At 38.1% G+C, this 15,748-nt stretch overlaps 1 protein-coding gene across 2 annotated transcripts in view; it reads left to right on the top strand.

Moving 5' to 3' along the window:
- LOC125322963 (pleckstrin homology domain interacting protein) overlaps positions 1–15,748 on the top strand; it is a 108,801-nt gene that overhangs the window by 13,948 nt on the left and 79,105 nt on the right. For both annotated transcript variants that reach the window (XM_048297427.1, XM_048297426.1), the window contains exons 7-9: positions 7,753–7,913; positions 13,017–13,238; positions 13,847–13,947. In XM_048297427.1, coding sequence (XP_048153384.1) covers positions 7,753–7,913; positions 13,017–13,238; positions 13,847–13,947 — 484 coding nt within the window. The remainder of the gene's footprint in view (positions 1–7,752; positions 7,914–13,016; positions 13,239–13,846; positions 13,948–15,748) is intronic.

The raw sequence follows: 15,748 nt of genomic DNA, 5'->3' as shown, positions 1-15,748 counted from the left end.
GAAGTAAAACTTGAATATGGAGTAGTCTTTGTCCAGTTGCTCTCACTTGTGCAATATATCTTATAAAAAAGTTGCTGAAATGCTTAATTAAGAACAAAAGCAGCTAGGTCATGTGCTAATTTATTTTGTTAAAGGTCGCATTTTCTTGGATGCAGAAAGAGAAAAAGAACTCTTTTTCAGTAATTTTTGGGAACTGCTGAAAAAGGAACAAACCTAAGCATAAACCTTTGAGATCTTTGAGTTCAGAACTCTTGGGAAAGCTGACCACTCAGGTGTGAGGACCTGAATGAGACTGGCTGTTTGCCCCAAACAATGAAGATTTTTTTTTCTGACCAGAAAAAATATATGCCTTTCAAAACTAATATTTCATGATTTTACAGAGTAATCAACCTCAAGAAAATTCTGAGGCATTTTACACTTTTTTCACTTTGTTTATTAAGTGATGCTGGTGTTTTGGCTGTAAAGAGAATGCCAGGTTCTGAAAGCAGTGTAAATGTCTATTTTTAGAAATACAATAAATACTTTAGGCCTAACTAGCTTACGAGTACTGCGTGCAACTCTATTATTCTGTTAATTATAGGAAAAAAATAAAGGAAAAGACTGCATTTATATTAAAAGATCTGTGTAAAAGTAACATCTTGTTACACATGTTTATTCAAGTCTAGAGTGAATTATACTTAAGTATAATAAGACTTGTTAGTATGCAAGAATAAACGAGCTATAGAAGTCTTATGGAACTTTGAGTAAAATACCAATGGAACTATATAGTGAAAGTAAGTGGGTTATTACTGAAGTCAGGGCAGTTTGGAAATGTTTGAGATTGTGTAGCTTTCATTTGTTGTTGCTTTCTGCCTCTTGAAATATCTCACCTCTTACCACTCTGAATTAGGAAGGGTTGGCAGTTGCTTTCATCAAGCAAATGAATATTATATGTGAAGTTTGAGATGTATATAGAATTTTTGTGTTTCCAGAAATACTCCAGTTAGGATTTGGTATACTTTTACCTTCATGATATGACCAGAGACAAATTCTGGCTTGATAGAATAGCAAGCTTAATCATTTTACTTGGTTAACAGTCATGTCCAAGTCAAGAGACTTGGAATACTGTATAGAGTTCAGAAGCTGAAGAGAAAAATGGTAGGAAGCTAGAAGTCAATTCAAGCTGGGTTTTGTTTTTTTTTGTTTTTTGGTCTTGGACATCTTTGAAGAAGCGGGGGGAACAAACTGAATGCTTGATACATTCAGTCTTACTAGCCTGGAGAGTGAAAGGAGCTGTCTAGCAGTCTCTACTATTATTTTTAACAGCTCTGAATCCCATGGTATTCATTAGAGGCCTGCCTAGCCTCTTAAGTTAATGAAACTTGATTCAATAAGGGTAAGAGTTGTAAGTGAATTATATCCTTGGGTTATCCTTCCAGGATTCTTCTGAATCTAGTTCTATTTTTGTGTGAATGGAAGGGGAATGAACTTGGATTCTGGTCTTCAGAACAGAACTTCTATTAGTTAAATACAACTCTAAAAAGGAAGAAAATGAAAGATTGTGTATACATTTAAAAATTTAGCTTATACTTGGTACAAAATTAAATTTGATTTATCACTGACTAGTGGATAAGGCAGATTACTATCCCCCATCTTTACAGCATATTCCATATTCAAGGATAAGACCATGTAAATAAGGAGATAGAATTGATCACTTTGGTAAAATTAGAAAGTGGAAAGAAAACTAAGTGAAAAAAAAAGGACTAATACTGCTATATCAGTCAGACCTCCAAATTTATTTTCCTTTTAACAGATTGCTGTTTTTCTTTGAGCTGCTTGGTCTATTTTGGGTGGGGAATGAGTTAGAAAAGTTCTGAAACTTTGAAGGCATTCATTTGGTGCCCGTTGCATACCTGAGAGGGAGAAAATCTATACTCTTTTGTAAGTTCCACTGAAAACTCCCACCACTTCACTTCCATTGGCTTTGTCTGATTTTTACATTGTTCCATGGGAAACCAAACAAATAAGGTGGTTTTGACTCTTTGAGATGTGTGGTTTTGAGATTAAGGTTGTTGGCAGCAGTGAATTCTGACAGTAGAAGCAAGATTTTAAAAAACAAAATTGCATTTTAGGTTCCTGAGTGACCCTTATTAAAAAAATGAATTTAAACTCTTATATTTAGAGCCTTTGTTTTTTAAATCCCATGTTTTTTACTCTACCTTGCTTGCTTTTTTTTATCTCTGGAAATTAAAGATCCTGAGCAATATTTGGCCCTTCTTTCAAAGGAGGATTAGACTAGGTGATTTTTAGAGGCCATTTACAACTTCAACTATTCCGTGATTCTGCAGTAATGTAAGCTGGAGTTCTTCTGGTATTAAATCTGGTGAGGGATATGAAATAAAACATGAAGAGTTTTTACAGGTCTGTCAGCAGTAGGAGGAACAGTAGGTCCTGCTGCTGAATGGGGCAGGAGACCTGAAGTAGGATGAGAAGGAGACTTTGTAGAACTAAAGATTGGGTCCTCCTCATCTCAGTCCCTGGGCAAGTGATGAAGCAAATATTTCTGGAGGTCAATGTAGGAAAAGACAGGTACATGGTTAAGAGTTGTTGGCATTGATCTGTGAAGGAGAAATTATGCCTGACTAGCCCAATAGCCTTTTAAAGGAGATGAGTGGCTTGGAGATGAGGGAACAATAGTGAATGTTATTTATCCTGAGTTCAGCAAGGCTTTCTGAACAGACTCCCATAACATTCTCAATGGCAAACTGAAAAGATATGGCAGAACTGCTGGGATCAAAGGGCTGTAATCAGCAGAGTTAATTCCAGTGACTGGCACAAAAGCCAGTCACTAGTGGTGTACTCCAGAGGTTGGTGCAAGAGCCAGTATTGTTCAACAGCTTAATTAATAACTTGGATGATGAAGCAAAAAGTTTTGCAAACAGTTGAAATCTAGGAGTAGTGGATGATTGAGGAGGACCTTGACAGGGTGGAGAAATGCATCAACAGGAATCTAATGAAGTGTCACAAAGAGAAGAATGAAGACACAATGTGCCCTTGCACACAAAACCGAATCAGCATCCTGGGTTGCTGGAGGCAGTGCATTGCCATAAGGTCGAGGGTGTTCTTTCCTCTACTCAGTGTAAATAAGATCACACCTGGAGTGCTGGATCCAGCTCCTCAGGAAAAGACATACATGGACTGTCTATAGCTGTTAGCTGGTCTATCAAAGGACCAGGAAAGTGATGAAGGGATTGAAGTATCTGTCATACAAGGAGGAGCCAAGAGACCTGGGATTGTTTAGCCTTGAGAAGAGAAAGTGTGGCACAGGCAGGATGGTGGTGCTAGTATCAATGGTTATAAATACTTGAACTGGAGCATGTGATGAAGATGGAGCCACACTCTACTTATTGCATCCTGGCATGGCAGAGGTCATCAACCAAAACTGAAATAGAGGAACTTCAATTTAAACGTAAGAAAACAGGTTTGGGGGGTGATAAGAGCTCTGGCACAGGTTGCCCAGAGGGATTGTGAAATCTCCATCCTTGGAGATGTTCAAAACTGGACTGGATGCAGCACTGAGCAACCTGTTCTAGCTGACCCTGCTTGAGCAGGGGGCTTGGAATAGATAACCTTTCTAGAGGTTCCTTTCCACCTCAGCCATTCAGTGCTTGGGTGGTAGTAGACCATTTCAGCCTTGGAGGCTGGTCATATTGTATGAATATGAGCCCAGTTACTAAAAACTAGAAGCCGCTTAATTTTGTTTGGAACAAGTTAGTAAACAATTGTTAGCAGCTTAAAATGATAAAATTTGTGAAAAAGTTTCAAAATGTCAACAAATTCACAGCTTACTCTGACACTGGCTTTTACTGATTATTAAATATGAAGAATCCTGATTTTGAAACCAGAATATCATTTGGGAGTAAGTGGTGGTTTATCATACTGTGTTGTGCAACAACCACTTAGCAGCATCTGGTTTTTTTATCTGTTTTCAATTTTACTTATTTATTTTCAAAACAGGACCTTATGTGTAAGTAGCAGGCGGGCATGTAAAACTAAGTTAATATTAATTTCCTTGGTCAGCCAGGCATTGGGTAGTTTTTTCAAGGTACTGTCCATTTCACAGTGCCCTTCCAGCAAGGAGCATGCAATCTCTCTTCTGTTGTTTTCTTCTTTCCAACCCTTCCCTTTATGTTGGTTGACTCACTAGAAGGCCCAACTAGCGTTCTCTAACCCACCCTGGGATAAAGTATCATCTTCCGTCACTTCCTACACATATATAGTTTGTGGCTCCCACTGCAACTGTTTCACTGCTTATACCTTGTCACTCTTCCTGTGATTAACAGCTTTGTTCATGCTTACTCATTTGTGTGAGGCCAAGCAAAGACAGAAAAGTGCTAATATGGCTGAAACGAGAGAGAGATTAGACTTGCAGTCACAGAGGGTTCTAAATTTATTTTTTTTCCAAATGCAGTTAAATTCAAGCTAAATAGGTTAGAGACTTGACAAGTGTTGATGTAGCAACTGTTATAAAACCAAGGGCCTGTAATTTGTGTGAAGGCATTAATATTAACAGTTGGTAATCTTTCTCAGCTTGGACAAGAAAAATCAATTCTGTTTGACTGAAGGAATTTGTGATGTAGCTATTTTTGATTTTTACCTGTACTCTGGAGGAAAAAAATAAATGCTATTGTGCTGGCAGAGTTTGCAGGTGACACATCGGAGGTGTCAGTATTTAAAATAAGTAGTGGGAATTGGTCAGTTAGAGAAATCAGGATAAATCACTTGGCAAAATTGATGAGAGTAAATACAAAGGTAGTTAGATGGAAGGGATATTGAAGAACAATGGTGGATGTGAGAATTCTGTTTTAAATAACCAGAAGATACTCCCCAGTCTGAGAAGTCTTAAAAGTTATGTGCTTATGGATAGTGTCCAAACCTGCAGGAGGTTGGTTCTTCCCCTCCCCTCTGCTAATTGCATGAACTTGGTAAAAAATTTCTTCCCAGAGAATGTAAGTTCATAATACTGTGGAGGGATTTCTTTTCATGTCAAATTGCTTTTTAATTCACTTAGTTTTATTTTTAACCAGTGCTGGTATTTTTGTACATTTTAAGTTTTGTTCAAGGCTAAAGAGTAAGACGGATTCCAGTCTTCCCATTTCCAGTGCCACAGTATTACCTTTTATTTCCTCTGGTAGGTTGATTGTTACTGAACAAAGGGTGTTTCACCTCTTGAGTTTCTCAGGGATATGTGAAATAGTAGCAAGTTGCCCCTTGGTGATTGGTATCAGCGAGATCATTCTTAGAAATACTGGGTTGGGTTCTGCTAAACTTAGCTTCTTCAGTGTTACCAAAACACTCCCAAACCCAAACAACCTGCCCCCACAAACCCCCTCAAAATTGAAGTTGATCCCAGGTACTTAAGAAGTTTTTTATAAATTCAGGTATATATTAAAAATTACATGCTTACGAGAAGTCATTTATTGTTTTATCCTAAAGAGTCTGCTTGCAGTTTTGTTTCATTGACACAACATCGCTAAAAATTAAACTTTTAGTTAAGCTTTTTTCACTTTTTGTGATCTATTGCTTAGTTTGAAGGCATTGAGAGATCCATTAACCATATCCATCTTACATTAAAAGTAGACGAAAGGCAATTTCTGTGTAGGTTGAGGTTGTGTAAACTCATTTTGTTGGGATGAAGACCTTGATTCTGTTTGTGTGTGTGTACTTGTTTGGTTTCTTTTTTTGTGTGTGTGTGTTTTGTTTACTGAGGTTTTTTTTTTTTTTAAATGTAGGATGATTTGTCAGATACCAAAACTAGATTTATCTTGTGCCTGAACTAATCTTGGTTTCCTGCTGTTCTGAAGTAGACTATTGGCAAGGAAAAACTTTGTCAAAAAGCAAATGCAACCACTAGTTTTCTAGTATGAGGGAAGGGTGAAGATATAGTAGAGCCTTAAGACAGCAGTTGCTCCTCGACTAAAAGTGCTTTGTTTTACAGCTAATAATTCCACTCCTTCAAAAAGCTTCTAGAACTAGGAAAACTCCCTTGAATTAGGGCCTGAGGCTAATGGACTTTGCACTTGGTTATAACACAAGAAGCTTGTAGTTCTTACAGAATAGCTACAATCCCACTATAAAAATTGGCAAATCTGATGTAATTTGACCTGTGCTGGCTCATGCACCACTGTTATGTTGGTCTGGGCCAAACCCAAGAGGTGCGAGTGGTTTGTAGCTGTTGTGCAGTTGATACCAGGGAGCAAGTTTTCCAGGAGCCAGCAGTGCCGTTGTGGCCAAGAAGGCCAGTGGTATCCAGGGATGCTTTAGGAAGACCATTTCCAGCAGGTCAAGGGAAGTGATCTACTCAATCCTGATGAGGTCAGTCTGGAGTGCTGTGTCCAGTTCTGGGTTCCTCAGCACAAGAGAGACATGGAGGTCTTGGAGTGGATCCAGTGGAGTGCTATGAGGATGGTTAAGGGACTGGAGTGTCTCTCTCTGAGATAAATAGGACAGGCTGAGGGAGATGGGCTTGCTCGTCCTTGAGAAGCAACAACCAAGAGGTGACCATATCAGTGTCTATAGAAGGGAGGGTGCCAAGAGAAATAAGCCAGGCTCTTCTTGGTGGTGCAGAGAAATAGGACAAGAGGCAATGGGTGGAAACTGATGCACAGGAAGTTTCACCTTTGTGGAATTATTCCTTCTGTGAATATGAGGAAGAACTTCCCTGTGTGGGTGACTGTGCACTGGAACAGATTGCCCAGAGAGGTTGTAGAGTCTCCCTCACTGGAGACATTCAAGAACCATCTAGGTGCAGTCCTGTGCCGCATGTTCTAGGATAACACTGCTTGAGCAGGGAGGTTAGACTGGATGACTGACCGTTGTCCCTTCCAAATTTGCTTTAAATCTTCCAACACCATTCTGTATGTGTATGTTACATTATCTGCCTTGTCACAGTTCTGTAGATTATAAAATGTATCACCATTGCCATTCTTTGGTCTAATGAGGATATGGAGTGTAACTAATGTCTATGTATCCATGCAGAGAAGTATTATACTTTGTTGCTTTATTATTGCATGAGTAGCAGTTTAAAATGAATTACAGTGAACTTTATTTTCTTCACTGACATTCTGGATGAAGATTTCCATTTTGTTGAAGTGAATTCTTGCTCCTGGAACGTGTTAGCTTTTAAACTTGAAAAAAAGGTCTCAAAGCTCTTTGAAACAAAGTTTTGTTAGTCAAAATCAGAAATTTCTGTAAGTTTTAGTAAATTAATTTGTAAATTTTTGTATGGTGGTTTTGTGTGTGTGTTTGTTTAACTGTAGTGGGTAGCAGGATTCTTAAAAAATAAACTGTCTTACAAGTGATGGATAAATGTTTGAGTAGACCTCAAGAAGCAGGTTGCCTTGGAGAAGATTTGAATGTGTGCTGACCTTCAATTAATAGCTATGTGGAAGCTTTCATGCTTTTTGTGTTTGAGGTAGGTTACTCCTTCATGGAAGCTGCCTCAGTACTCCTGAATTTGGGCACTTAAAGTTGCAAGTTGTATTGCATCTTTGTACCATGCCTTGCATTTCAATACTTTTTCCATGTCTGTATCATAGGCTACTTTTGTACATATTTTTCTCTAACTAGGGCAAAATGAGATCATTACTATAGTAAGGTGTTCATATGTGCAAGTGCTCCAGTGTTGAAATAAATTTTCCAACCTTGTCAAGTATCTTAGTTTATGAACGCAATATAAATGTGTCTCTTCTTTTTTCTTTACCCATTTGGTAGTGGATACCCTGTTTTCAAGAAAACTAAATGGAAAATACAGACTTGAACGCCTCGTTCCAACTGCAGTCTATCAACATATGAAGATGCACAAACGAATTTTAGGACATTTATCTTCTGTATACTGTGTAACTTTTGATCGGACTGGCAGGCGAATATTTACTGTGAGTACAAAATCTGTATTTTTGTAGACATTTTCTTTTTTAAGTACACATAAGATGTCACCTAATTGTTTCCAAAACCTGAATATAGGATAGATACACTGATTATGAATGAAAAGAAGGTAATCCTTTGCCACTATTCCTCTCATTTTTTTTTTTTTAGTAGCCGTGCTGGTTTACATGCTACTAGGTGTGATGGTGATAGCTGATCTGTGTAGTTCATTGGGAAAACTGTTCATTTTCCCACTGAACCTATGTAGGTTCTTTCTTCTGGGTTTGTTTGCTCTAGCAAAAACATAAGCAAAACAAGGAACCGCCACCACAGAATTTGATTAGGGAGTCAGAGAGAGAACAATCATGTGGTGTGTTGTAACAAATGTTGGTTCACAACAAATTGTTTTTATGAGATCCTAGGAAGTAAGAGAGAGAACAATCACATGGTGTGTTGTAACAAATGTTGGTTCACAACAAATGGTCTTTATGACATCCTAGGAATTTTTTTTAAATACTAGTGTTCTTAGTATTTTTAATTATTTGCTTTTTTTGTTGTTAAGTCATAAATACTAGACAGATGTCTGAAGTCAGTACTGAAATTGCAGCTTTCCCAAGGAATGGGATTTATAAAACCAGATAGGTATCAGTGTAATATTTGGATTTCTTGGTAAGTAGTCAGTTTCAGTAGAGACAAAGATTTCATAAACACACTTCATGCCAGTCCAGGATGCTTTGGCTGCATTTATTGCCTTCCTACAAACACTGGATGTAATTGATACCTGTGTGGATTGAGGAGCTTGATTGTGTCCTTTTAACCTCATGTCAGATAGCTTGAACAATGTGGATAGAAATACAGTTCAGGTTTCCTATTTTTCCTTGCAGTCCTAACTTCTAAAATTCTTTCAGAAGGCAGTTGTAAGTATAGTTTGCCCTTTTGCCCACATACATCTTGCTTTGTCATGTGGGGAGATGTGTTGTTGAAGGGATGGGACACCTTGCGGTGTTTTGAAGAGGCAGATTTTTTGTTCACTTGTTATTTCAGGCATAGAAGAGACTCATTTTCATATTTCTTTTGTTTTCATCAGCAAGCCAAATCACAGGCATTAAAATCTTATGTCCTGTGGTTTATATGTGATTGAATTATCAGGAAAGGGGCTCTGTGTTGTGGGTTTATTTTGTATGTGACATGGTAGAATGCATTAGAGATTCTATGAGAGAATTCTCTTGACTGTAACAGTTGTTTTTTTCCAAGAGAGAAGTAGAACAACCTGAAATAAAATGGAGGGTGGAGAGGGGCAATATGTTTCTGCAACCCCAGAGTTTTGCTGGCATTCCTTTGCTGACTGGTGTCCTGGTCTAATTGCTTGGAAAAAAGTTCCCAGTTTAGATCATGATTACTTCAGTCTGGTGTTAAATAAAGTGGCCATAGATGTTAAATATGGTTGCTGAATTTTCATTTTGGAGGGTCTGGGACTGAACTTCTTGTCTCTGCACTTAGGTAAATCCAGTGTTCTTCGTGTAGATGTTTAAGTGGTTGTTGGCAAATGGTTGTATTCCACATTTTGGTAAAGTCCAAGTTGCTGTAGCTGGCCTCATATTGTCAGTGGATAAACAGTCATGATCTGTTGTGTTGTAATTGCATCTGTATAATGAAATGGTGCCCATTCTTTTCAATCTAGACCACTACAACTTCTAAAGTCTCAAGTGTGGCGTGTAAATTTGTGTGCATCAGTAGGGAATTGTTCTTGCCTTACATTTTTACTCTGCAGCCTTCAGTGTGATGGTATCTAGATAAATTGTTTTAGATTTATAATTGGTTCTAGAAGCTGCATCATGATAGTTTCCTGTTCCACGTGACATCCACGTGACATCTGAAGGATTGAAAGCCTCTAAATTCAAGCTTTGTTTGTGTTCTGTTTAGAATTAAAAGGAAAAGAAAGTGTTTTCAGCATCTCCCAGTGCTCATCTGGGAGATGTTGTCCTTGCTAGAAAGATGTTACTTCTATTTTGCCTAAAGACAGCGCGAACAGGATATGATACGTTTTTCCTACTAGCCTACTTGGCCTGTATTGTGTTCATGTAGCAAGGTTGTGGTACTGGGGGGGCTTCTATGAGAAGCTACCAGAAGCTTCCTGCTTGTTCAACAGAGCCAATGCCAGCCAGCTCCAGGATAGACGCGCTGCTGGCCAAGGCTCAGCACATCAGTGACGGCGGTAGTGCCACTGGGATAATGTATTTAAGGAGGAGAAAAATCCCAGGGCAGCTGCAGTTGGGAGAGAGGAGTGGAAATATGAGAGAGAAATAGCCCTGCAGACCCTATCATGAGTGAAGAAGGAAGAGGAGAAAGTGTTTCAGGTGCTGGAACAGGTTCTCCTGCAACCTATGGGGAAGACTGTGGTGAGGCAGCTGTTCCCCTGTGGAAGTAGAGACTTTGTATTCTAGTTCTACTGAAAAGCATGACTTGCAGAGCCAATGCAGGGTAATAGAAACAAATGCTGTCTTCTCTAGCTCCTGCACTACTCAAATTTCTGACTGCAAAAAACTTTTTTCCCCACCTTTATTTTCTTGTCTCTGCTGAGATTATTCTTTCTAGGGAATAATAAGCAGCATTGTGTAATAGTCTGTGTAAGATTTCCAACCCAAGATTAATCTGTGTGTTGCTTGGCAGTTTCACTTCATCCCACAAGTGTGTGTAATGGTAGGAAAATGAACCAATTTTACTCCATACCTTGGTAATGCAGTCATCAATTCTCTCTCGGTGCTGAAGTTGTTTTAGGATTCACTTTTGACAGATGCTTTTTAATAGGTACATAATTTGTAGGAGTTGTAGATATAACCTTGGAAACATGAGCTGTGCTGCAAGCCAATGCCATTGCTAGTAGAATTGCAACAGTATTTTAAGAGTTGTGGATTGTCCCATTGAGATCAGATAGAAACACATGAATTTATTTGAACTCTTAATATTGATGTCTTGCTGAGGTGCTACAGAATGTACAAATTTACCTTAGTTTTTTTCTCTTTTGTTTTCCTTTTCCCCTGCCTTTTCTGCCCCTGGCCCCCCCTTTTCATTGTTGAGACTTGGCTGACAGTCATTTTTTCTCTGCAGTGGAGATGTACAACCTGTGCCTCTATAGTGACACTCTAGCCAGCTGGCAGGGAGCAGACCCATTTTATGCTGATTTCTTTCCTTGGTTTAGTGTTACTAAAAAGACCTCTGGGAACCCTCCAGGTGGTATTAGGTCCCACAAGTATTTTTTATTTTTTTTCCTTGCTGACCGTTTTATATCTTTCTGTGACTGATTTCTACCTTTTATAGTATTTGGTAGTTTTGGGTCTGCCATTCCCCCCTCCTAGTTTCAGGTCTCTCTTTTGAGCAGTGAGGCTATTATTTGCAGTTTTACACACAAGCAAGCACATATACCCTTCTGTCTTGGCTTCTTGGGCTTTTTGGTGGTGACTGCATTTTGAGAAGAGTGTACAAGCTTCTTCATACTCTAGAATCTCATAATCATGATAACAGAATCACATGAGCAGATACTATCTTTCAGATAATTATAGCATCCTTACTGACAAACTGGTGATGTACAGGTTAGATGTGTGGACTGTGAGAGTGTCAGTTGAGTGCATTTTCAGGTTCAAAGGGTTGTGATTAGCAGCACAGTGACTGCTGGAGGCTTGTCACTAGAGGTGTACCCCAGGGTTTGGTACTGAGACTGGTACTCTTTCTTAGTTTCTTTAAGGACCTGGGTGATGGGGCAAGAGGGTGCCTTCAGTAAATGCACAGAAGATAACAAAACCTGAGTGGTGGATATACCATCATGTTCTAGTTGACCCTACTTGAGCAGGGAGTTTGGACTTAGACCAAAGTATCTTCTCACCTCAATAATTCTGTGATTCTGTCTGCTCATTGCTGTAGCTCAGACTGGTTGTGTTCCCTGCTCTAGCACTCTGGCAGTCTAGCAGTTAGATGAGGCAAATGTGTTCCACAGAATCTCAGCATGGAAGTTTTATGCATAGGTAAAATAGTATAGGCTGTACCATTGTTCTTCTCACCTAAGAGGCAAAAAATATAATTATGAACAAGCTTCTGTAACTATTTCCTTTGGCTAGGAGACCTGGTCCTATTTTATAAAAGGTATGTGATAGTATTGCCATGCCTTCTGCTGTCTTTAAAGCGTAAATGCAGGTAAGCTTGTACACTGTAAGTAGATGGAATAGGAAAAACTGGTGACATTTTGTAAGGATGGTGTCACATTGTAACTTGTTGTAGCACCTGTGTGTGTCCAGTAGCAGATCAGTTCTCTGGATGTTAAAACCCAACTTTGTATTGCTTCTGATCCTAAGTAATTGAATTAAATGTTTACACTAAACCTTGTCTGTCAGCGTGTGTGCAGTGTTCAAATATCATGGTATTGAGCCATGGTGTGGTGCAAATACCCAGACTTTCAGGAAGGCACAGGAATGCAATAAAAAATGGAGGAATGAGTTCTGAATTTTTTGTTAGGGCTGTGAATTCATTGTTATACGGGCAAGTAGCTGTTAGAATTGTGTGGGAAGACCAGCAAAAATTGAGTTAAGTATGAATACATAGATGAAGCCTCTTAAGTTTGTTGAGAAAGAGTGGTCATTTCGGTGTTTGTTAATGTGAATATTGAAGCAGGTTTGTAGTAGTTCAACTTAAAAATGGAATAGCTGTTCATACATGCTCTTTACCTAACTTATTGTGGTAAGTATGGTGATGATGAAACTAGGAAGATAAGGAACATAAGTAGGTATAAATGACAGACTGTACCAGTTCATAATTCACTTTCACGTTTAATGTAAATTTTTATTTTAATGTATTGCAACAGCTTCTTCAGTTTGTGGTGGATTTTTGGAAAAAGTGTCTTACTAAAGCATAGACCAACTTACTGTAGGATTTGTGATCAGTATTATAAATTGGTATATGCTGTTGAGAATGTAAACCTGTGTTTTGAATGCAGTGTGGAAAACTGTTAAAAGCATGGGTGGGAGTATCTGCATGTCACTAGTTCTGTTTTTCACTTCACTGTGCTAACTCTAACATCGAAACAGCTAATGGTGTGGTTGAAATTATTTCTACCTTACTTCTAGGGATCAGATGATTGCCTTGTAAAAATCTGGGCAACTGATGATGGAAGGTTGTTGGCTACCCTGAGAGGGCATGCAGCTGAAATATCTGATATGGCAGTAAACTATGAAAACACCATGATAGCTGCTGGAAGCTGTGATAAAATGATCCGAGTTTGGTGCCTTCGAACTTGTGCACCCTTAGCAGTCCTTCAGGGCCACAGTGCATCTATAACGTCATTGCAGGTAGGTTTTTGCTTTGCAAAAATGAGTCATGAGAACGTTCAGTGTAATAAAAATGCATGCCTGGCAACTAAGCCCTGAAGTGAGAAGGAATTTTCATGGTATGCATTGTGAAATAACACATGTTTATTGTCAAAATGCTTGACCTTTGAAGAATGCCAGACATAATCCTTGTTCAAAAAAGTTTCATGGCACATATGGGCAGTTCCGTTTTGAAGTACCCCTCCTTTGCAGGCTGTGATTGTGAGCACAGGTGTATTGAGTAAGAACTGCAGTCACCAGGAGTACTTTGGTTTGCTTTTGTTTAGAGTTGCATGCTATTGTGCAACTTGGTTGGTGGGGAGGGAGGAAGAATCTGGACTGCTTTGGCAAGTAACTCAGAAGGGTGGTTCTGGAGGGAGTGACTGAACAGCATTTTGTTATTTTGGTGTTCATTGTTCATTCCAATCTGTTTCCCTTAAGTATGGTTTGATACTTGATTTTCTTTTTTTCTTTTTTTTTTTTCTTTTTTTTTTTTTTTTTCCTTTTTTTGGTGAAATGAATTGTGGAACTTCTTAGCACATCTGGAACAGATTAACAGGAGAACTTTTTTTTCTTCCCCCTTTTCCCAGTTCTCTCCATTATGTAGTGGCTCAAAGAGATACTTGTCTTCGACTGGGGCAGATGGAACAATATGCTTTTGGCTGTGGGATGCTGGCACCCTTAAAATAAAGTTAGTTGCTATTTTATTTATTACTATTTCTATTTATGTAATTCAGAATGACATACAAATACGGAGAAAAATTTGACTAAACAGCTTTTCATTGGCTATTTCAGTATGTGATTGTTGGGTATGATCTGTTTCTGTTGTAGCTATAGCTTGCTTGTTTATCTATTAAAAACTAAGTTGATAATACAATGTTTTATGGCGTGATAATGTATATCTGTTAATTTAGAAAATAAGTCTACTATTGAGGTTTTTTGTTTAATACAATGTCGAAGTTGGCACTCCTTTATTCTGATGTCATCTCTTAATCTCAAATGAAATGAAAATTATGTTGATAAAATTATTGCAATCTAGATTGCAAAGTCCAGTTTTTAAGGAGACAGTAATATCCTAGTAAAAATCAGGATAGGATATTTTTGATGTTTGTTCTTTCCTTACTTATATTACCTTTTCATAGTTGCTCTTGGCTGTAACATGGCAGAAGGCAGAATTCTTGGACAGCCATGTATTGATGGCTGAAGTTGAGTATGAAGTTTCTGCCTTCAAAGATACTAAAAATGTTGTCAGGACTTTCCAATATAGTTTTTTAAAACCAACTTGCTCAGTAGCTTTCAAATGCTCTTTGCTCTTCCTTTATCACTAAAACCCATAGCTTAAAATTGGAAATGGATGGCTTAGTAATCATAAGTGATTTAGTTTTGACGATGGCATGTATTCTTCTGAATATATGCTTGCAGGTGAGTTCAATTTCCTTGTAGTTTTAGTAATTGCTGCTAGAATCTTTTCCTTGCAGTGCTGAGGTTATGCAGAGCTTGCAGGCACACTTGCATAGGTACTTTTCTAGTTGTCTGGGCCTTAGCTATTTTGATGTTCTCTGGATGTTGTATCTCTTTTGATAATGTAAGTGAAGCTGTGTCTCAGGTTGTTACTCCTCTGCTGCCTAGTGCATGCTGTAATCAAATTAAGACTCCCCTTTTTACTGAGGAGAGGAGGACATAACTTACATGCTTATTTTTGTGTGAAGGAAAGGAGTTGCCACCACATTATTTTTTTTAAGATTTCCCAAGTCTGAGCTCTTGTTGACAAGATGAAATCTTTGTCTGTCTGATTGGTAAACCTTTTGAGCCCACATGTTTTTTTCTTTTCTTTCTTTTTTTCTCCTTTTCCTAAGTAAAGTTTTAGTCTGTGAAATTGATTTTTGAAATGAATTCTGTCATTAGAAAATAGCAAATCCTTGAGAGTTAGGTAGGTTATAATATATAATAATTATATATATAATTACATAATATATATATAATTATATATAATATATAAGGTAGGAGATAAATGTTTCAAAATGATGATTGTTTGAATGAATCATGGAGTTGGATGGGATTTGTCTTGAGATAAAACTTAGGTAGGGGAAAAACTGGTTCCAGTTATAGTAGGGGATTCTGAACTAATTCCTTTCCATGGTGATATATAATTGTGGAACAAAAATTTTTAGTGAGATGTGCTCAACAAATATTAAAAGTATAAAAGATATTTGAGTAATGCTTTCATGTAGAAGTCATTGTAATGTGATTAGACAGGGGCATAGAGAAAACAGATCAGTTCAGCTGTCTTGTGCAGCACAGCAAGGAGGTGGTCTGGTAACCTAAGTCACGCCAGTGATTCATGTCGTTTGACAACAGAGTGCAGATTAAGTTTTGAGACTGGAATCTTTCTACTGCTCTTACCTTCTGTTCCGGAAATATTTTTTACATTGGGTTTGAGAAGAGAGAGGAAGCCATTAAGCTGTATTCCTTCAGTCTGGAAAAAACCAAAT

Source organism: Corvus hawaiiensis, chromosome 3 (assembly GCF_020740725.1).
Source record: "Corvus hawaiiensis isolate bCorHaw1 chromosome 3, bCorHaw1.pri.cur, whole genome shotgun sequence".
In the NCBI taxonomy this organism is placed as follows: Eukaryota; Metazoa; Chordata; class Aves; order Passeriformes; family Corvidae; genus Corvus; species Corvus hawaiiensis.
This window is presented reverse-complemented; position numbering and strand designations above follow the sequence as displayed.